This window comes from Elaeis guineensis, chromosome 8, assembly GCF_000442705.2.
Source record: "Elaeis guineensis isolate ETL-2024a chromosome 8, EG11, whole genome shotgun sequence".
Lineage (NCBI taxonomy): Eukaryota > Viridiplantae > Streptophyta > Magnoliopsida > Arecales > Arecaceae > Elaeis > Elaeis guineensis.
Genome location: NC_026000.2, coordinates 7,064,200 through 7,088,441, shown reverse-complemented (window position 1 = coordinate 7,088,441; position 24,242 = coordinate 7,064,200). Strand labels below are relative to the sequence as shown.

Sequence of the window (24,242 nt, the reverse complement as noted above, 5' to 3'; positions counted from 1 at the left end):
TTAAACTTGGAGTTTTTTCTGGATGAGTTGCATTCTTGATAAGTTCATTCTAAATCTATTTTTTGAAAGTTAAAATAATAAATTTTTACTGAAATTGGGACAAAGAAGGGTCAGTTACAGGATCTTTTCACAAACTTTCAAGTTGGGATTTAGTCTCTGAAAATATCTTGATTGCCTTAAATTATAAATATTATCATTAAAATATTAGAAACTATACATAATCTGAAAATATAAGTGTAATCAATGATATTAGTAGTCGGAAGATTAAATCTATCATATTTTATATCCATTGCAAAATTAGCGGCTAGAACACCAACTAATAATTCGACTAATTTTTTAAAGATTATAAAAGTTGTTATACCAATTCCACCTTCAACAATATAATTTAATTTGTTCCTTCAAATAATAACTGTATAATAATTATTTTTAAATAAAAAATCTATTCTTTTTTCTGAAAATAGTATATAAGGCCAAAAATATTTTATAATGTTACCATGGCATGGGGATTGATCGTTTATACCGTACTGATTACACCAAAAGATGTCGTTATAAATTTTTATTGCAATCCTGCAATTGTAGCATGTCGTGTACTACCAATCATAGGAGGTGTTGATAGTTTTTATAGTTGCATTGTATGTAAATTTTATCTCCTAAATAATCAATCAAATAATTTAAGATATTATGTATAAGTATTGTCGTTAGCAATAATGAAACATTATATCAAACATAAAAATCATAGTTTATGGACCATTTAAAAAAAATCTAACTCAGTTCAGGAATCAAGAATATAATTTATTCTATATTTTTTAATAATAATAAATATATATCATGTTGGATTCCAATATTTTCATGGTACACAATGCATCATGAATTACCAAATGATGCATCATTTTAACAATATTATAGCTTTTTTCTTTTTGAGTATGCTTTAGTTATCTGAGTTTCTGCTCAGTTGTATAGGAAGATGCATCATGAAACAATTAAAGTGTCAGATAAAGTAGACTCTTACCTAAAACCTTTCCAAACCGCCCCGGAACCCGTATCCATAGCCTCAACTTGAAATCTAATTAAGATAAACTCTTCCTAATCAACGTATCTTTTCATCTATTTAGTTCTTTCTCTAGCCTAGAAAGCTCCTACTCTGGTCTAGATCAAATTAGCATTATGATGGCTGTTCCAAAACTTAGTTGCTTGTTCGATGCAAAGTTTTAGAGGTCTCTGACACTAACGGCAAAAAATTGGCAATATGAAACGAGAAAACATCGTTGCCATAAAAATCAAACAGGGAAAATACTAAGGTGATATTGAGAATGTAAACCCATCTTTCCTATGAAACTCTGCTTTTTGATTCGGACTGAGTGTGTCTCTTAGTTCTTTTGATATCTCCATCAGAATATCCTGATCTCTTTTATTTCAATGCTATAACTGAGTCAGCTCTATGAATACTATGAGACAAACTTGGTTGGGAGGAGTTGAACTCTAGAATAGAAATAAGAATAACTCCCATTCCAGCTGTATCGTTAAAGAGAGTCACATTCCTATTTCGATGCCAAGAGAGAATAGAAATTATTCCAATCTTCCAAAATCTAATCTCTACTCTCCTGCAGGATTAAAATTCCATTCTAATTCTAGTCACGAACCAAACTCAGTAGAGGATATAACTATTCTAATTCTGATTTCAATCCATTCCGATTTCAATTCCAATCACTAACCAAATATGTCCTAATTTTCTATAATGAGATATCCACATCTCTACTTTCGGAAGGTATCTTTTGATCTAAACAAGTAACTAGCGAATTTTGATGAAGGTTGAGCCTGACTCTTGATTACTAAAGCGGTGCACTCTTTTATGCATTGGTTAGGAGTTTGGAAAGAAAAGAAAAGAAAATATTAATAAAGAGAGAAAAAAATATTTTTTTTTTTATAATTGAAAGTTTCAAGTAAGAAAAGAAAATTATTTCTTCTCTTCTTAATTAAAAATAAAAAAAAAAAATATTACAATCTTCTTTTACTATTATATCTTTGAAACTTGAAAGGAATCCAATAAATCCAAGAAAAGAATCAAGAAAAGATATTATTTTTAAATTTTTTTCATTTTTTCTTTTGTTTTTGTTGATTTTTTCTATCCACAGGAGTAAAATCGGATAGAAGACTTAGGTAGGAGGCTTGAAATAAGCCTTATGATTGAAATGTATTATTAATTTTAATCTTCATTTTTAAAGGGATAAAATGAAAATTATAAAAGATTCACTAATTCTCAATTTTTTTTTCTTCAATTCAGCTCGATTTAGATGTGAAAAAAATTATAAATTTAAAAAAATTTATATTTCTTTATTTATTTTTATAAAAAATACTTCCAATCGAGAGAATGTTACTTTCTCTCCCATTCTTTTTTTTTCTCTCCCAATTTTCCCTCCCAACCAAGAGGTTACCCATAAATGAAGACCAAGGAAAACTGATCCCTTAAGATCTGCTCGTTTGCTCATGAATGAAATGCCATGGACTCGAGTCCATATATTATCAATGTTAAGAATAATTTTAAATTTGAAAGCTGTAAGGGACCCGTTATGCAAGTTGTTGTTGTTCTTCCTCTTTCTTTTCCTTTTTTTTTTTCTTTTTTCTTTTTCTTTTTTTTTTTTGAGGGGTAGGTTTGGGGGGTGGGGGCGGTGTGGTGTGGTTGCTAAACCATTTGGATTTGGCAACAATGATTTGGATTGGAGTTCCACCCTTCTATTTTAATTTTCAAAATGAAAAGGAATAAAAGACTTTCTAGATAAGCTAAACCGCATATAAAGAACTAATATGTTTACGGTAGCCAGTATTTGCTGCTGCATAGCACTTTTCAAAAAATAATCATATCTCATGCAATCATCACAAGTCACTTGAAAGGTGCCTGCCATTTTATTGTTTCCAAAAATATAAAACCGCTCTTGAAAAAGGTTTAAAAAATATCTTTTCAAAACGAAAATTGCCCTTGACTTGATTCCGATGATAAGAACTTATCCTTGGAAAATATAGAGACTTAATCTAATGGCGGCAAAAGTTTGAATCCGTGTACACATTTCATTTAAATTAGGATAATAGGATCATGTAACATATATTTCAGATATTTCAAGTATGGCGATCAGGCTGCAAATTAGATAGTCAGACCTTTGTTCCCACTAAGCTGGCCCAAATTTTGATAGTTGATGCCATATCTGAAATGTTTCTTGGAGTGCTATAGCTTGTGTGCAGGCTCTAATATTAACTTCTTTAGATGCAAGAATATGAATAAGAATGACAGCTGCGCAACAACAGGAGGCCCACCTTTCTTTCAGAACATACATAGGAAATTAAATTCTCATCGCAAACAATCCAGCTTTTCTTTCCCCTTTTTTTTTTTTTCTCATAGATTTCATGATAAATATTTTCCTTATTAAAAAGCTCATGAGTCACTAAATTTCAAATTACTCTAGGACAAAGCTTTAATAAAATTATAAAAATACCCCTCAAAATTTGAATTATCTATGCAGACAAATAGATGACAAAATGAGTACTTTGACATGTGGATGATAGAGAAAAATAATTTGAGTAGATGAATAGATAGAAAAGAATAAAATATTTTGAGATCTATGCAAATAAAAAATAAAATGCTTTAAGATCTACGCATGTCAAAAGATGAAACATTTTACAATGTATAAACAAATAGATGATAGAGTACGAAGCACTTTGAATTTTATGCAGATGGATGATAACAGAACAGAATGCTTTGAAATTTATGCAAATGAATGGATGGCAAAAAATTGAATACTTTGAAAGACAGAGGATAGAATACTTTGAGATCTATATGAAGGATAATAAAAAATTGAATGCTTTGAAATCTATGCAAGTAAATAAATAGATAATAAAAGATGAAGTGTTTTAAAATTTATACAAGCAGATGCAAACGACATGTTTGAAGATCTATATAGAGAGGACAAAATATTTTCAGATATATCCATTTGAATGAATGATAAATGGAGTACTTTTACGATCTATATAGATGAATGTATGATTGCAGATGGGATGCTTTTAAGATCTATACAAATGAAAAAATAGAATGCATTAAGATCCATGTAAGAGAATAGAAGAATAAAGTATGTCAAGACCTATAACAAATAATACTTTAAAATTTATGCAAATAAATGAACCACAATGAAAAGAACACCTTACGATCCACAAAACTATCAGATCCATACTACCAACTATATGACCATAAATAGAGCACTTTGAGATCGCATAAAAGCTATAACCTAACCATTCTCTATCAAAGATATTTTTATCTTTTTCCTCACTTTGTTAATAATTAAAATCCATTGGACCAAATTACAATAGATTTATAATTTTATTACTAATTGATATTTCTTAAATCTTTCATATTTAAGTATAAATAGTTCAAACTTGAAGAATGTCTCCATCGTAGAGGTCATGGAATCCAAAATATGAAAACCACGTATGGAAAAATCTACGTATGGAGAGATTCTGTGCACCAAGCTACTCTTTTTTTCAATAAATTTGAAGTTAAACTGGCTAAAATAGGTCAAATTCGGGAAAAAAAAAAAGAAAGAAAGAAAAAAGAGAGAAGAGAGAGAGAGGGACACGGAGAGGGGGCGGGGTAGAGAGAGAGAGAGAGAGAGAGAGAGAGAGAGAGGAGGAGGAGGAGGAAAAGCAGCAGCAGCAGCAGCAGCAGAAGAAACAAATGCCATTAGACTGTCCTATATGTTTCCCCTCCTATTTTGAAAGCATGATGTCCTGAACATAAACTCTGATTAATCACAGTATCAGAAAAGTCTTCTCCTAATTTTCTTTGTCAAAGAACATTAGGAAATACAGAATTCCCCATCATACCTGCAAGATGAAAAGATCTAAGCACGATAATAACAAACCTATCAAGACCAAATCCAGAAGAAGAGACTATCAACATAAACAGCTCATTAAACATTTTTTTCAATCAGATTCTATCATAAAAGTTCAAAAACCACGCATATATGGGTGACTTGCAGCACGACCGGTCCAAAAGATGCTTTCGTTAGTAATATGCTTTCCGGGGATTGCCCTGCATCATAACAGAAATTTTACTCCTATGCTTAATACTTATCACACGTGATAATACAAAATGAAATAACATAGTAAACAAGGCTTTACCAGCGGGTTTGGTCTATGACGGTAACCAAGCATCATCCGCTTCTTGTACTGCTCATAGATGTCATCATCTGGTGTGACCTCGCCAGGTTCATGTGCACCAACACCTAAATTGTTCGATTTGACATTTCCAGCCATCACAGGATCTGCACGACCAGTTTTATCGCTGCCAAGCCCCTCGCCTGCAATCGAAACATAGGTTATATCCAACATAAGATCATCATATAATGTGATGACACAAAAAGATGACAGATAATGGTGAAAAATGATAGGAGCCGGTTCACTTAGTTTCCTGCATGGGTAAAATGATGACACTATTTATGAACTAACAAATATAACCCTCACAACACCCAATAGCATCACCAATCCTGCACATAATGCCTAGCTCAAGAATCCAGGACTTTCTAGAGCACAATAAGCTATCACCAAGCTCAAAAAGCGTGAATAACATTATAATTTCACGAGCACAGCACTTCTCAGCACAGAAAAGTGATGAATAAACTGCAAAGTTGCAGCCACAAAAGATGGTCTTCACAAGGTGAGAACCACCACCCAAGGTAATCTTCAAAGTAGATTGGGCTTCACTGACAAAAGCATAAAAGCAACCAGCCTTCAAGGTTTAGCCACCGTGAATGAAAGGAAGAAATTATTGAGCACTAGTTCCAAAGATGAACAATGCAAGCATTAATATTACCTTCTTTCCAGCCCATCTTAGATAAAAGCTTGTGTCCAATATTGTCAGCCTGGATTTTATCCTTCTCTGCAGCCTCTCTAGCAGCTCTCTGTGAGGCAGCATCATTGCACGAAGCCAGAAACTTCTCCAGCTTTTCTGGTGGAATGTAGTCGCCCATGTGATGGCCCTTCTTGATAGGAGCTGCAAACCCGCAAACCAAAAAAAAAAAAAGAAAAAAAGAAAAAGCCTTAAAAACTCTAACTAATATTAGTGCCCTTTTCTCACAGCCATTGGTTAACCATATAGATAAATAATATAATCATCAGAGCTTCTAACTTTCAAGGAGGTAGCTTTGACATGGGAAATTTCAAACTCAACCACATATTAGTCAGTTTGATGCCATGCAAGAATATATAATATCAGAATGAAATTACTAAAAAAGAAACGATGAGAAAGTAACACCTTGAAGAGAAGCAGGTGGTGGCATTTCATCTTTTGACTGCTTGGGTTGCCTCCTCCGTTCTTCTTCTGCAGCTTTCTTCATGTAAAATTCCATCATTGCTATAGGATCTGAAGCTGGAGGTCCACTGGTTTCACCTGTGAGCAAGCGTGTCCAATGCAATTCGCATTCAGGAGACAATTTGAAGGTCAAACTTATTAAAAATCAAAGTGTGGATACTTCATTCCAGTAATATTTCTTTCTAATCTGCAGACCACAACCCATTAAAGAGGTCATTTAGGTTCTAAAACTACATATCAATAAGATGAGGTCAATCTGTACACAACTTTAAGATCCATTTGACAACATGAGCATGAAAAGCTAAATAAAGCTTTCAACCTTCACGAACAACAAAGAGTGCATTTTATAAAAGCTAATGAGTATGATCTGTTTTATGAGGAATACAGGAAGTTTTTGGCTCCTCCCCCTATCTCCAATTGGTGAGGGCCAGTGCCACCCAGACAAGGGACACAGGTATCAAACATCCATGTCCCCAAGTATCCGACACAGCAAGTTTAAAAAACATGGCCATGCACATGACTGAACAAGTTAATTATATATTCAATGCACACATATATATGTATCTACATATGTTGAATTTATTTCAAATCATTTTGAGAATTACGTAACTTGTTTGGAATTCAACATATTCAGACTATATTTAAGCAACAGTTTCTTCTTTTGGAGGACTCTCTCTCCCTCCCTCCATCGCTCCCCCCCCCCCCCCCCCAACCCCCAAAGCTGCCATACCCAAAACCATAGGGCACCGGATAGGAGCATAGGCTACACCCTTTCACCCAAATACAGGTTCCCTCAGCCCCACAAGAAGCAATCAGGAGTTAAAAGCATTCGAACCACTGCCACAGCATTAGGAGGAAGAAGCATGCATGCCCTAGATTTCTCTCCCCACTCTTCCCCTCTTTTCTTTTTCTGCATTCCTTTGTTGACAAGTATGAGAGGGACGTGCCATGAACCCTGAATCAAGCCAATCAGGATGAACCATGTCTCCAATGTATGATGTGCATGTTGCATTGTGTCCAAATTGGAGATGGCAAAAATTATCCCACCCTCCTATCTTCCTTGTCTTGTTGTATCATAAAATATTATCCTTCCATAAATCCTTTGGATTTTGGCAATACTAAGGGCCTGTTTGGATATTTCTACAGGATTGTACCGAAAATCCCGTAGGAATCGGGCCTGTTGGTCCATCTAACTTGCATTTTCTAAAAGCCTGTCCAAACCCAGCCCAAACCATAGCCCTTGGGCTGCAGGAGGAAAAAAAAAACCTATCGAGATTTTTTTTCTTTCTTTCTACAGGATGTGGGCTGTGTAGGATTTGGATGATACAGGGCCATGCTTAAATGGGCGGCCCAATCCACGAATCCTACAGCATTTTCAGCTCAATCATGTAAGAACAGCCAAACAAGCCCTAAGAACTTGTTTAGAAAATCCAGCAGGATTGGACTAGATTTCCTATTAGATTCATGGTGTGGGCACTCTGCTAGAGTGGGCCCACATCAACTAAATACACCCCCTTCCCAACACAAATCCTGTACGAGGGAAAAGAAAGACCTTCATAGGTCCCTTTTTTTTCCTTCTTGCAGACCACTGGACCCACGAAATAAGATTTAGGCTAAGAATAGGACATGCCTTTAGAGGAATACAGGCTGAGCGAGTCAACATACCCAATTTCTGCGGGAAATCTAGCCCAATCCTGCTGGATTTCCCAAATAGGCCCTAACCAATATCTAAAAACCTGAGCATGATAAAGCTACCAATCCAAAAAATTATCCTCATGTGCATAAAGCAGGTTATAATTGAGTAGAAATTGAGGAAAACTCCACCGCAAATTAAATATCAGAAAAGGAAAAGGGGGGAATGGCAACTGAATGAGAAACAAGATATAGAGCATGCTCAACCAGCTGGACATTCCAGAATTCTTGTCATCCAGAATCTGAGTTACATGTTCACTATTGATCGACATATAAAATTAAAAGACAAAAAAAAAAAAAGAAAAAAAAAAAAGAGAGAAGTTTTCTTCATGGTTAGTCATGTCAAGAATAGTCTTTAGACCACTAGACTGAGGTCTGATACACAATTGCTGCAAACCAGGTGAGAAAAATATTAAAGACCAATTCCAAATTCCCAACACCCAACATTGCAATCTAGTCCGAGTTATATGCAACTTACTAAGAAGCTTCTGATGAGGCACTTTCGTCAAAGGAAAGATCAAAGCTATATCTAGAAGTAATATCAATTGCAATTTTTCAATTATCTTTTATTTCAACAGATGGTATATAATAATCAGCAGTGGAAAATATGCAATAAGAAACAAATATGGAAATCTAGATTCTGTAGCGAGACAGCTAGTCATAATGTGATTCAGCCCAAATCCGAATTCCAAAATTGCAGTATGGTCCGATCTAGATGCAACTTACTAAGCTTCTGATGAGTCACTTTCATCAAAGCAAAGATCAAAGCTATCTAGAGTAATATAAATTGCAATTTTTCAATTATCTTTTATTTCAACAGATGGTATATGATAATCAGCAGTAGAAACTATACAATAAGAAACAAATATGGAAATCTAGAGTTTCTAGCAAGACAGCTAGTCATAATGTGATTCTGTAATCATAATAATAATAATAATAATAATAATAATAATAACATGTCAAATAACCTCCCTGCTAAGAAATACCGATCATCTTCAATCTCCCAAACAAGAACCAACATATTTAATTTCACAAAGAAAAATATCACTCTCCAATGGTCCTTAGTACAGTCATACAAGAAAACAATGTTACTTAACTACCTCTCTACCCAAACCAGCACATGCCAACTTGACAGACATTCAAATGAAAGAACAGTAATAGCTCCCATGCAGTTCAACCAATAATTGTTGGGATATCATACAGCTAGAATATTTCAATAAGTGCCTCCAAAAAGCCACACATATTGAACTTGCAAGCAAAATGTAAAATTCATTGGCAGCTACTTTATGAAAACTACATTAGAATTAGAATAAAGTGAAATCTTAAATGTACAATAGATTTGCTCAAGGATGTTGATAGAAAAAATTACTCAGTCAAATAAAAGATACTAAAGGGGTATACCATGACTGGAGACTGTTCCTGCAGATGCAGGCTCCTCGTAAGTCCCATATAATGCTGAAGCAGGAGTTTGGTAATTAGAATGTTGTTGAGAGTTGGTCCTTTGAGAACCACTTGATGTTCTAGAAGTTGAAATGCTTGCATTAGCTGTCAGAAAGAGAAGGTTAGAACTCTGAAATCATCACCTAAATATATAAGATTGCATTCAGGTCAGAAAACTCTTCTCTTCTGTCTTCAAATTGAAGAAGCTACTCATAATTTGGAAAGATGGAATCAGAGATAGGCTACACTAACCAGCTTGTGATGCATGGGACTCTTTCGACTGTGCAAGGGCTTTTTCTTCCTCAAGAAGCCGAAACTCATAGTATTTATAATCTGGACAGCTTGAATCAAACAAAAATCTGTAAAGCACGCAATGTCAGTAAAAATCATCAATATATTAAATGAAAAACAAAAGTCCAGATTCATAGGACATGAAAGACTACATCCCACACACAATATCTTTGCCACTAAACATCATGCTCATTTAAGATGGTCTACTAGAGAAGATCTGGTGGGTCTTAAAGTCTGATAATAGCATAAAAGGACCTATGAAGAAGCTCTTGAGATAAAGTTATGCAGATGATCAACTGCTCAACAGAATTATCACAGAATTGGGTAGGCAAGCCTCAAATCCAATTTTTGTGCAAGATCAAATGTTCTTAGGACTAAGATAAAAACATGTAAGACATCCCCAAATCAATTTTAATCCACAATTAACTCCTGAAAGAAAGACCCACAAAGTATGCTGCTTCAGAAGTATAGGACTAGGCCGCATCCCTGCTCGTGTCCACATACAACAAGAAGCATTCATCAATGGGCATGGAAGTGATGAGACAGTGTTTGACTGCTGAATCATGTTGAAGGTGAAGAACTTGCATAAGTTCTCAATGATCAGCAGATCCTGAGAATCTGAGATAACCATGTCATCAGATTATCCGAAGGCACTTGCTGACAATTCATTTAAGGTTTGCTAACAACATAATCTAGTAATATATTTTCCAGATTTAAACCCAAAGATTCTTTTCTTCTGACCATTATCAATATTTTGTGGAAAAAAAAAAAAAGAAGTCAAACCTACTGCACAAATTAAAAAATACTACCCTCCCATAGCATTTTAAATCCTTTAGCTTTCAGAGCATTCCATTATAACTTAACATTTTCTTCTTTAGTTTGTCCTAAACTTGTCAAGGCACAGTTTTCAGCTTGATCAAGCACATCAAAACCCTAACATCTAATATTATCGTAATGCATGTGAATAAAGATTAGTTTGACTTCTATGAATAAGCATAATGGACTAGGAAAAGAGTTAAATATCATGGACCTTCCTTGTGATCCCTGTCAAGCAAGTGTGGCCCCCCTCCATACTATGAGATTTATCCAAGTACTAAATCACCAATTAACCAATGTATCCTGTTCAACCCACCTTTGCAGAAAGTAGGATCCTTTTATTACATTCCTTGAATAGAAAGGAGAGAGGCATAGAGAGTCTGGAGAGGGGGGAGTAGTTGTCATAATTAAAATGGGAAATTAAGGGAAAGAATGGAACATGGCAGTTAACTAGAAAGAGAGGAGAGAAGGGATGATGGCTGGTAATAAGAAAGAGAGAGCAGAGAACTAGGAACAAACAGAGAGAAAGGCCTAGGCATTTTACCTTTATCATTAAAATAAGCTTCTTTACTTACCAAACAACTTTTTCCAGCTTTCTGGAATAGCGCATCACATCTAACTATTGCTGGATTTGATTAAAAATATTTGAATATTAAGTTATATTAGTATTAAATTAGATTTTTCATAGATTGGTAGGTGAGAGACAGAGAGAGAGAGAGAGAGAGGCTATGTTGCATATGGAATCAAGTGGTGCAGTGGATAGAGGGAGGAAAGATCTTCTCAGCATCAAGAATGGCTACCATGCTTTTCATCTTTTAGAATTATTCTCTTAACGCACCTTTTTGTTGATTCTTCTAGCTTAATTTCACTTGCCTCCATTCTATGAAAAATTCAACTGCTTGTATGCACATATATTAAAATATTTCATCATACTTCGGCTAGATAAGAAGCTACAATTTCTGTTATCTACATTCTCAAATCTAATGAAAAAAAATTAATGTATTATAAAGCTTCTTTCATGGATGTAGTGCACAAATTCAATAACATTATATATTTTTAGTGAATAAAATTTTGACTCGTTTGGTAGGCTTTGTTTAATATAGCAACCCCCCCCCCCACAAAAAAAAAAAAAAGGGGGAGGGGGGGGGACGAATCATCATTCCATCCCTGAGCATACCAAAACTGAGCGCTCTTTTTGGGGGGGGGGGGGGGGGAAGGGGGGGGGAATAAGCACCAGCATGCATGAATTCAAGACTCTTGAGAACCGGATCTCATGTAGCACTAAGTACTTTTTAATCTGCAAGAATATCTCATCCATTTGATGAATTCTCCTCACTAACAACATAACTTTGTCCCTTAAAACACATAGAAATGATAAAAAAGAGAAAAAGAAAAATGACATGAACTGAACATGAGTTAGCATACAAGGAAGTGCAGATACACAAAACAAAAGGACCAGTACATGGTCCATTCGAGTCCATGTCTTTAAGGAATGTGCTTCAGAAAGGGATACTGTGACTGTTCTTCTTTATAAAAAAAATTAAGACAATTTACCACTGCTGTCAAATACTACTCATCAATAATGCATTACTAATAGCAAATAAACAAATTAATTTTGAAGTGAATCCCTATAATAGTTTAGATCTACCATGCAGAGACATCAGGTCTGCTGTAAAAGCAGGCCTTACAGGAAAACATTTTATTGTGTCTGCATAGACATTGCACGAAAGCATACATACCTGAAAGGCGTATCTCCAGGATTCCTCTGGCGTGTGATGTGCTCAAACTGCCTACCATTCTTTGCAACAAAACTTGCTAATTTGTCAGCAACTTTCCTCACTGCAGGATCGCTTGGGGTAGATGGTGCTGCATGTCACTTAAAGAACTCATTAATACCAAGAGCATGAACAAGGGAATGCAAATAACTGTTGTAGCAGGCGTGCCACAATTTTCCAATTCTTTCAATCAACATCTCTTTCCACCAAGGTCGATAGATATTTAAGATACAAGCTGCATTCATGAGACAAAGAACCTTCAAGAACGCTTGACCCAGATCATACATGTAATAGAAACACTTCTAATGCAATGGAGCAATGAAAGCAACTCCCGAAACTGAAAATGATGTTCTCATAGTAAAGTAATAATTTTGAATGGGCATGTAAACCTGCCAAGCATCAGAGCTGCTCCCTCAATTTTTCAGTCAAACATCCCCCAATTTGGGTTCTTCTACTGAACATACAAGATATGAATCTAACATTAAGGGTAGAATAAAATCAGAAAATGTTGCTGAATTATGCAACCATGAGTCATCTGAATTTGGCAACTACAGATCACATGGAAGACCAAACCTGGTAGGGTTAAGGCTCTTGAATATTTCGGAACTTCAGCAACTTTTACTGGATCACCATGAGAAACTTACAACCCTGGTGGTTGATACTAAAGGGTGTTTTAATTACACTAATACAATCTGCAGCTTGAAAAGTGCTTACCAAGCTTGGAAGGAAAAGACTGAAGTAGTAGAACAGGAAAGTTGACCCCCTGTGCACTTCCCAGTCCTTTTTGGTCAGTATATTAGCATACATAAAACATTTCTGCTTTCTTTCACAGATAAATGCTAGTAGGTGACTTCTAGATTTGTTAGATCTTAAGAAAAAGTAGTTAAACTGATGAGGGGTTAAAAGCGTAACGGGTTGCGGGCTCCTTTACCCAAATCATCTACAATTTCTCAAAGAGAATACTGAAAACCAATATTTCATGCAGTGAAAACTATATTCAATAGCAAGAAACTATATACCTACTGAAATTCTAAGGCACTACAGTCCAAAGATGAATATTAACCATCAATGTAACAAATAATCAGATAGAATTGTAAACAAAGAATTAAATTTTCACAGGAATAATCAATTTGCTTTTATTGCAAAATATTGATGACCATTTCTGAAATACTGGTCAGCAATCCCTTGCATCATTGAACATAGATCAGTTTTTAAAATGCATGAAAAAAGCATAACCAGTATCAAAGAAAACATTATATAAGAACACATCATATATAAAAAGGATAAACCATTAGCCTGTTCTCCTATACAAATCCATTATGCAAAAAGCAACTTGAAGAACAATGGAATCCATTTAAAGCTCGTATCATGTTCAGAGAGAGAGGAGAAAGAGAGAGAGGGAGGGCAAGAGGAAGGGAAGAAGAAGAATATTCTTGTAGCTGCATATCTACATCTAGCATCATGCCTACAAAAAGACTGAATAAACAAAACAATATAAATTATAACATACCAATAGAAACAGAACCATTTATGTATTTTTAAAATAAAGATGGAAAAGAAAGGGAAAGAGCTTTTTCCTTGAAGGAAAAACAAAAAATTCAAAAAAAAAAAAGGGTAATATAAAAAGGTTTGTGAATCAGCCACCTGAACCATAGACATTCATAAGCATAAGCATGCACTCACGGGAAAATAGAAAGTAATAGAAAACGGCTTTTCATCAAACTGAATATAAGTAAAAGAACCAGTTACATACTTTATATTAGTTCCCATATCTCTTTTCAGCTTCCATTTAAGAGTAAATGAAAATTATTGGCACCTAAGGGAGCTTGACATATAATAAGACAAAATATTCTAAAATTTCATTACTTAAGACATCGGCAATTAACGGATATTAACAATAATCTAGAAATACCAAAAGCCTTCCTAACCCGCAATTGCAGAATATAACAAACACGAAAACAAGTAATTACCAACATCCCCCTGATGTGATGATGGCTCAGGGGCCTCTAGACCCAATTTCTGCTTCTTTGCTGGCTCGTCGCTAGACCCAGCCTCTACATCCTCTCCTTCCTCCTCTTCGTCAGCAGCAAACTTTACAGGGGCCGCCGCAATCTTGGCCTTCTGTTTCAAGCTGAAGGCAAGCTTTCCACCAGCTGCAGGAGGATTAGACTTCGCCTTCATAGCCAATGGCCTCTTGTTTGCCAGAACGGCTGGCTTCACAACAACAGAAGAGCCAGTCAGAGCACTAGATTTAGGCTCCTCAACGGCCGCCTTCTCTTTCTTTTCTTGCTGTAGTTGCTTAAACTTTTCCATAAAAGAACCATCGTTCACGAAGAGGCCAGATCCAACTCCTTTCTCCATGGTCGGTTTCTCGTGGAGCAGTAAATAGGAACTCAAGGAGCAGTCAACAGGAATCAGCTATATTTAGGAATCAAAAGGTGCATTCGTTAAGCTGCAATTCGAAAAAGACTTATGAAGTTCTAAAAAAAAAAAATCAAAACCCTAGCCATCTCGGTCGATGAAGAAACGGAATTCATACAAATGTAGAAAAGAACGAACCCGATCAAAAGAGGGCACCGATTAGAAGAAAGCTTATAAAGCAAATATCAAACCCTAATTATATTGGTCAATTAAAAAACCCAATCCATACAAAGGAAAGAAAGAACCCATCAGATCGCAACCGAAAGGCAATAATAACAAGAAGAGCGAGATTCCCCATAGAAACCCTAAATCGCTCTTTATTCAAGAAAAAAAAAAAGCAGGAATGGAGAAAATTGATCCTCGTTATCGTAATAATCCGGAAATCCCTAGATTGAAAGACCTGAGAAAAGCGGCAAAATCGTACAAGATCGAACGATTAGTTTCGTATCTTTCTTTCACATACCTCGGATCTCGGCGAGCCGTCGACTTCGAAAGACTAAGATACAAGGGGAAGAGGGGAATCGAGAAAACCCTAAATTTCGAGGAAGCCAGGCCTCAATATTGCCTCTCAGGAAATCCTGCGATTCTCGCCACAGCGAGAGGCGGACGATCGTCGCAATGGGATGTTAAATAACGAGGGTCGAGGCTGGTGTTTTGTATTTGATCCGATGACGGCAATATCATAATATCAACATGCGGAGCCCCAGACCGCTGCACCCACAATTATAATTTAGCTTTACTTATTTAAGATCTATATAATTTTATGCAAAGACCGTAAACCATACGCGGCAGGGGTAGAAAAATTAATTTTACATTCCTACCTATTTAATAACATTTTAAGACCCCAACACGTATTACATTGCTTAGTGTTCTCAAGATTATTAATTCCGTATCTACAGCTTTTTTTGATGATCTCTGTATATATTTGACATGCACCTGTAACTGTTTTGAACTATAAATTATGAGCTATAGCTATATTAACCTAAATATTTGATATAAATTAATTATGTCAATAAATTGTTATATACAAAATGACATAAAAAAAATATAATTTTATTATATTTATTTTTAACGTCACTTCAAATATTCAGTTCAATTAAATATAATATTATATAATAAAAATTAATTTTATTAAATTATAAAATAAATAAATTATAAAATAATAAAAATAAAAATTATGTAATATTTTTTAAATTTGAATTAAGAATTAACAGAATTATATTATTGTTTAAAGTATTATTTTTGTAAATAAAATTTAAAAATTTTAATTCATAATAAAATAAAAATTTTCTCTACAGGACAGAAGTTGTTTACAAAAAATATATGAGTAATTTTAGAGGAGAAGGGAAAGATGGATGCGAGAAGAATAGATGAGAGAGGAGGAAGCTTAAATATTAAATACATAAATAATTTTAGAAAAAAAATAAGAGATAAATTTGAAACTAAAAGGTACACAACTAGTTATAGCTTTTGAACTTTTAGATGAAGAAGCTGCCAACAAAAATTAGCTTATTAACTATAAACTATCCTCATCAAACATTAATATTGCTACGTTATAACTTAAATAAGCTAAAGCTATCTCAAAAACTGCATATCAAACACAATCTTTATGAGAAATATATTCAAAAGTTAAGAATAAAATATACAATCATTGTTCAAACGAAGATTCCTGTGCATATTTTATCTTGCTAGTCATTAAGTTATTGATATAAGTTTATATAGACACTGCAAACTATTTATAGTCTCCAATAAAATATGTACAAATATTTGATTTTAAGTTTCCATACAAAATATATCTAAGACGCTACGTAGATACTATGTTACCTACTACTTTTTAAATTTGTAGTTTCCATGTGAATACATTCAAAAATAAATGAGTATATACTATATTTTTTCCCCAAACATTAATTCCATGCATACATTTATTAGTAGTTGCTATATGAAATACATTCAGAACAAAAATGAAATTATAAGTTTCTAACTAGATTCTATAATATTTAATATTCTTTTGTTACAATATATATTCAGCACTTATTTGGATGTTCCAGCAGCATTAAGTTGGATTTTTTGCTGGATTCGTAGAATAAGCAGCCTAATTGGAAGCGCCCCATATCCACCTAACACCCGCCAGCCTAAATCATGCGGGAAGGCGAGGCGAGGGCAAGCAAATGGGCCAAGGGCCGTTTAGGGCGAGCCAGGGGAGTATCAGGGAGAGAGAGAAAGAGATGTAACCGTTAATAAGATTGCATTCACAGATATGCATGCAAGTAGAGCCAGGGGAGTATGAGAGAGAGAGAGAGAGATGTAACCGTTGATAAGATTGCATTCACAGATATGCATGCAAGTACCTATAGATCTTTTACCTCAATTTCAAGGATGAAATAAAATATTGGACCAAAAAAGGAGATGATGGCTTTTGTATGAACAAAACAAAAATCAATATTTTTATTGGTCAGAACTAGAATGGTAAGTCTTGGTTATATTCTTTCTGTGTGGACACCAAATGTGTAGTTGCCGTGGATATCACACATACTCATACAAAAAGATCACTACGAGCCATGAGGCTTCATAGACATTGCAATGTGTGTGTGTGAGAGAGAGAGAGAGAGACTTTGACATGGGTAGCCACCATGAAACTCAAAATATCAATGAACATTCAGTGATCCAGATTTGACCAAATGAATGAAAGCCCATTTTCATTCGCAACTAAAATCCTAGCTTAGATCTCAACCGTCCAACATTAAGAAAATGTAGGCCAAAATAAAATTTTATGGGAGCATTAGAAAAACTCAACCACTGCGGATATCATGCACATACTGCGGATGTCGGTGTGCTGGGATGAGGACCTCTCAAACATCAATTTTAGTATCCATGTTGTCCCAAGAAATTTACCAGGTCATGCCCATCGTCTCAATCCACAATTATATGAGAATGTATAGCTTACTCTTCAAAAGTATAGCATCCATTATTTTCCAATTCTAATGAAAGAATGCTAGACGCAATATGGTAATATGAGCTCCTGCATTATTATTCTAGCATGGTTAATGAAGCAAGATCCATTAGAAATATAATTGAGGTAAATGACTTTACTCATTTAATTACAAGATCCTAATACCTACCATTCAAAAATTTTTCTTTGGCAATATAGAATTGGTTACAATATGTAACAAGGAGCAGTTAATGGAGAGAACTTTCTGTTCTTGAAGAAGACAAGGAGACCTGTCCAGCAAAAGAAGTGGCGGGGTGCATTTTCCAATTGTGACGATCACTGACAAATCTTTGATATTTTAAGGCGATAATTCCGCCGCAAAATTCAAATCTGACAATCACTTGCCTTCTCCTACAATCCACATCTAATATGCTTTATTCTAAGAACCGCGATCCGCATTTCTTTTACGAATGCTGAACGGTCAAACAATGCAAGCTTCTTCAAGTGAAGTCCTGTAATAGTCGTGGTAAATATAGGATTGTAAATGGGTTGGACTTTAAGTCACATGTGCGATGCATCCACATCTAAACTTGAGAGGGCAAGTCAAATTTAGATTTGAGTTCCGATCCATCAAAATGAGTAAGCTTCAAATTCAAATACTAACTCGATTAATAATTAGATGGGAGTTTGGATTCTAATTTTTTTCGAAGTTTAATTCAGCACATGATTTTAGCTTTATATTTTTCATAATATTTTTTTATTTTATTTTTATCCTCCTTCCACCATTTATTAGAATAAAAAATTTAATAAGTTTATAATTTGAAAAACATTTAACTGTAACAAGTAAAACGACGAATATGACAAGTGAATGATTGGTTCTGAAAACATCCAATCGTGCCAAAAAAGAATTTAAGTTTCTTCTATATTTGATTTGCTAGAAATGAATTTGAAATCTAACTATCAACTAAAATTTAGTAACTCACATGGCAGTAGGTGAGAGTTAAGAAGAGCAAGCGTGAGAAAGTCCAAATCCAAATATACAGAAAATGAATTAACGAAAGGCATGTAGCCAATCCACTTTATATTCTCATATTTTTGGATATCATATATATAGTATGATATGCATCTGAGTTTTAATCTGAAACTAAAGTGATCATAGGGAAACGGGAAAAGAGATCTCCTAGCAACCACCGGCGAAGGAAGAAAGAAGGTAAACTTTTCTTAAAAAAAAAAAAATCCTCCTGCTTAATTAAAAGTGGATATTATATTAATAGGAAAGACGAAGCAGTGTTTGAGGCGCAACCAGATATGTGCAATAAGATTAGATTGATTTGATTGAGATGGGTCTTAGGCTGAAAGCTAGCTCGCCTGGCCAAATCAAAACTTATCTCCTTCTCCGATTATCCTGCCATGATTTCCGTTTCTTTCCTCCGTCAACAGGTGAAGATCCACCTGGTTGGGTCATAACCTCAAGTAGGCTGAAGAAAGTGTGAGGCCCAACCCAAGCCCGATTTGGGTTGGGTTGGGTTGGGTTAGATTGGGCCCAGTTTGCATCGAAGAACATAAGTTTTTTATTCGAGTGATTAACAAATGAAATCCTTAACACACTTGAACAATAACTCTCCACACTTGAACGCACTTACTTTAGTTCTGACATTCCAAACTTCCGCTATAGCACATTTTATCAAGAAAAAAGAAAAACCATTCATTCAAATTATAGAGTACTAGAAATAAATCTCCAACTCTATTTTCAATTTAAAAGAAATTCTCCAAATAAATTTTATGTAAAAGTACTTATCCATTCTAAATATAAATTAAAAATAACTATCCATTTTGGTTGAAATTATCCTTATACTCTTATATCCTTTAAAATACTGTAGTATTACATTATCATAGTGCAGTATTTCCTTACAATAAGGTAGTATTACATTATATTAATGTAGTATTCATTTATAATAATACAATATTGCTTTATTGTATCATATTAGTGTAGCATGCATTTACAATAAGATAGTATTATATTATATTAGTATAGTATTCTTTTATAATAATATAGTGTTAATTTATTGTATTATATTAGTATAGTATTCCTTTACAATAAGGTAGTATTATATTATCATAGTGTAGTATTTTTTTATCGTAATATTACTTTAGAACAATATAGTGTTGCTTTATAATAGTGTAGTATGACTTTATAATAATGTAGTATTACTTTATAATAGTGTAATGTTGCTTTTATTATAGTGCCATATTATTTTATAATGATATAACTAGATATTCATCCATGCTTAGCACAGGTGAAATTTTGTTTTACTTTAGATGTTATATAAATTTAATAATTTTATAATTATTTGTACACAATCTATTATTTTTTTAATAAATTTTATTCATATATATTAAATTTAAAATATAGAAATAAAGAATAATAGGTAGATACATATAGAATAAAGAACACACATAGATTTTAAAAGAATGTGAATTAGCTTTGAATAGGTGGTATTCGTTAGAATAAAATAAACATTTCAACTTTTGTTGATGTTGAATATCTTTTTTGTTAATATCATACAAAAATTTCTTTAAAAATAAAATTTTTTTATGGTATATCCTTGCAAATATGATCAAAGACATTACCTATATCTTTTAATCTTAAAGACTCAATGACAAATAAAAGAAAGAAATTGAGATAGGTATGAAATCAACTTGTCTGATAAAAGAATACATAGCATGTAAGTATGTTAGTAAATAAATGCTATTGAATTTTGGCATTTTAAATGTTATCTGTTTCCTAATCAATAATGCATGAAAGGAATTTTAGTTTATAGCAAAAGACTCTAGGGACAACCTATGAATGAAATTTCTTAACTCTAATGCATGTGGTACATAACTGAATTTACGATCTACATTCTTTTCTATTGGCCGTCGCCACCAAGTTGAGTGAGAATTGCTAAGAATTCTAGAAAAAAATTCTAGATCAGAGACTTGAAAAATCATATTTTCTCTCTCATTTTTATAGATAAGGCTATAACAGGATATTACTCAAGAAGGCCATTACCAGTTAATGGACTGCCAAAATAGATTTTTGGAAAGAAGATCTATATGTAGCTTTATGCTTCACAGTACAAACTTACACCAAAAAAAAGGTAAGAAGAAATTTTTGTCAATGCTAATTAGAAAAAAAAATGAGCAATTTGAATATATTGTACTATTTTTACATTGCATTACCTTCAATTTCTACTTCCTTTCTCATCTTTAGGTAGTTCAATGAGAAATTGGACCCATCATCTTTGAATTCTTTTGCACAAAGATGTTATTGAAAAAGCGATTACAGTCATTTAAAAAGCCATTATAGTGAAAACTGTAAAGCCATTTAATTTTTCAACTTGATAATAACTAACTCTTAGTCATCATCCTGCAAGGTTGTTAGCATACACGCATTAGAAAAATCAAAAAATTTCTCTTTCTGAAGTTATATAAAAATAATAATATAGTTTCAACATACTCTTTCCTGCTATATTACAGAGTTGTCAGCTCCAAATAATAAATCAGTAGTTACCTTATTGAAAGCAGCTAAACTTTCGATTGAGAGATACTACATGAAATAATAAAATAGCAGATCAAGTTAAATCAAGCAAGATGGTATGAATTTAGCTTTAAGAACTCAAAAAAAAAAAAAAAAAAAAAATTAAGCTGAAGCATAAAGATTTTTTTATTATGATGATGAATGTTTTCATCATATGCCTGTATTTATAAATATTAGAAGAACGTACCTGCAAATAAATAATAAAAAAATTATTTATTAGAAATTATTACATACTCAACTAAATACTGAAAATATATTAGTAAAGGTGTCAGAAGATACTTGCCTATCTCAAATTTTGGAAGACTTTTTTATACACTATATTGATTGTATTACATAAAAATCTTTCTTTCATTGTCACAGATTAATAGTTTCAAACCACTTTGACTTCTAACTCAAAAAATTGTAACATAAAGCTGACCATGACTAAAGACAGATCTTCTAAGATATAACCCAACATGAGAAAGAGATTGACCTTGACTTTTATCGATGGTCATAGCAAATAAAACTGTCAAGGGATATTGTCTACGTTGAAATTTAAAAGGTAATCTTGAGTCTGATGGAGTTAAAGTCATGCAAGCAATGAAGACTTTTGGTCCTATATTACTGCCTGAAATAACATTGGCCTCAACTACATGAGTGCCTAATTGAGTGATTATCAATCTAGTGCCATTACACAATCTAAAAAATTGATTTATATTTCTTAACAACATTACAGAAACTCCATATTTGAGCTTTAGACAATGAGTTGGAAGACCAGAATATTTAATACTATTCAAGAATTTAGATGTGTGAATATCATTAGGGGTATTATGATTTCCATCTATTTTGCAAGTGGTGTCAGAGCTTAAATATATTTTTTCCTCATCAGAAACCAACGTAAGCATAAATTCATTGACCAAGTCCACAATATCATGAGTGGGAGCAAGTATTGCTCTTTCTTGCAAATAGTTTGGATCCTTCATCTTCTCCAAAAAGGATAAATATGTGCTTTCTACAATGGCTGCAAGTGCATTATTTGACTCTTTTATCGAAAGATCATTCAAAATTTCAATGACTGCTTCACCATCATTAAGCTCAATAACAAACCCATCTCCAATACTCAGTATTCAGTTTGAAAATTTTTTTATTTCATTTGAAATGGAATTAAAACCATCTATTTCGAGCCTCATATTTTTAGTTAAAGTTTGCACCTTACAAAAAGACCAAAGATACGATGAGTTGATAGTGGTGAGTACAATATCCTGTCTGCTACCTTTAGAAATGATAGAGAGAATCTGTCTGAAGTTACCTCCAAGCACAATAATTTTACCTCCAAAAGGCTGTTCCAAACTATTTGGATTAGCGAATATTAGAATATCTCTTAAAGTTCTGTCTAAAGTTTCAAAATAATATTTGTGAATCATAGGAGCTTCATCCTAGATAATAAGCTTAGTTTTAGCAATCAATTCAGCTAATGGACTTCCTTGTCTAATATTGCAAGTTGAGTCTTCATTTGCATTCAAAGGGATCCCAAATCTGGAGTGTGCCGTTCTTCCTTCAAGAAAAAGTAGAGATGCTATTCTACTTGATGCTACTGTGAGCACGATCTCACCTTTCAACCACAAAGTAGCAGATAGAGTTTTTCAAATAAATATTTTTTCAATACCACCATAACCATAAATAAAAAAAATCTCACATTCATTTCTAGCAACAACATTCATAATCGTGTCATAGATTTTTTTTTGTTCAGTTGTAAGACTGGAAATAAGCTTTTTTAGGTATCTTCTACAGAAATTGTAATACCAGCCAAACTTTGTATCTATTGTCATTATCGTTGCCAAGGTGACACATGTGCAAGGCTATAGAAGAAAAAACTCTCAAAGCATATTTATTTATTGTTAAGTATGCAAAAAAAGAAAAATCGACAGCAACAGTTATCCATTATATGAAAATAAAAAGTTTTTAAAATAATAGCTCAGTCTATGATTAGATATTTCTTCTTCATCAGTATATTTCTTTAAAGCACAGTTTTTCTAATATATATAGAGAAAGCATCCTTGGAGGGCTAATTGGTGCTGGACCGCCACTGCTTTTTGGAGTTACAAAGGATAGTCTGGACAATTTGGCCTCTTTTATTGTTTAAAGCACTTTTAGCTCATTATTGCCTTTGCTACTTCTAGGCCTCCTTCTAGAGGATACATTTGATGCGATTTCGAAAGAGAGTGGAGATATTGAGATGAAGTACAGTTAAATTTAGAGATTTACTTTCTTGTCATTCAACATGCATTAAAAGAATTTTGAGTCAAAGATGCTGACTCTAACTCGTAAACTTTTTATTCGATTGTAACTTTTTGATATATATCGCATATGTAATACACAAATGGAGAAGGAGTGAGAGATTTCAGATATCATAATTTCTATTAATAATTTGAGTTACTGTTTTATTTCATGTAATGGGCTCAACCTCTCAATGAATGTGATATGACATGACTCTAAGCTGCCTAGTTAGCATGACTGCGGCAAAAGTGGTCTGATTGGCATAACTAATTTAAAGTTGGAAGCTTAGGTGGAAGATGGTTAGATTAATTATGAAAAAAATGAATCGAGAAAATAATTTTTAGTATATATTTCATTTTGTAAATTCTTGATATGCAGATTTGTTGAAATTTAAAAAATGAAGATGGTTGTAGCAAATTCAAAAGATGAAGATGGTTGTAGTCATCTAGCTCAAAAAATTATAGAATTTGAGTATCTCTCTCCTATACAATAAATGTCATAATGCCATAACTTGATTGTCTCAATAATTTATCAGTAAAAATATACCTCAACAGACTTAATAATTTCATCAATGGTCTTCCTTTCAGTCTGATATAGAAAATCATCCATAATTGAATAAGTTGATTGGCTCCATATTTGGCTAATTTTCTGAGAATAAGGCTCTTCTCCATTGAAAAGCCAGTATGTGAA

The 24,242-nt window shown here is 33.5% G+C and overlaps 1 protein-coding gene across 2 annotated transcripts; it reads right to left on the bottom strand.

The window, feature by feature from the left end:
• Positions 1-4,768: 4,768 nt before the first annotated feature.
• On the bottom strand, positions 4,769-15,463 carry LOC105050499 (SURP and G-patch domain-containing protein 1-like protein). 2 transcript variants are annotated; one of them, XM_073261504.1, is made up of 9 exons: positions 15,251-15,463; positions 14,337-14,818; positions 12,331-12,457; positions 9,737-9,843; positions 9,446-9,589; positions 6,296-6,430; positions 5,855-6,034; positions 5,164-5,342; positions 4,769-5,074 (listed from the first exon to the last, which is right to left on the bottom strand). In XM_073261504.1, the coding sequence occupies exons 2-9, from the start codon at positions 14,725-14,727 to the stop codon at positions 5,048-5,050; spliced, it is 1,290 nt and encodes a 429-aa protein (XP_073117605.1). In that variant the 5' UTR covers positions 14,728-14,818; positions 15,251-15,463; the 3' UTR covers positions 4,769-5,047. The 2 variants fall into 2 exon arrangements, with proteins under 2 accessions (XP_073117605.1, XP_019707992.2); XM_019852433.3 differs by having other exon boundaries at positions 14,337-14,784; positions 15,251-15,461.
• Positions 15,464-24,242: the final 8,779 nt, after the last annotated feature.

Bases quoted from the DNA above. Each gene is read 5' to 3' on its own strand.
- LOC105050499 (XM_073261504.1), bottom strand. From the start codon at position 14,727: ATGGAGAAAGGAGTTGGATCTGGCCTCTTCGTGAACGATGGTTCTTTT. The intron at 9,844-12,330 runs GTATGTATGCTT...CGTGCTTTACAG, and splicing joins CCTGGAGATACGCCTTTCAG to ATTTTTGTTTGATTCAAGCT. The intron at 6,431-9,445 runs GTATACCCCTTT...GCTTGCTCACAG, and splicing joins AGGAACAGTCTCCAGTCATG to GTGAAACCAGTGGACCTCCA.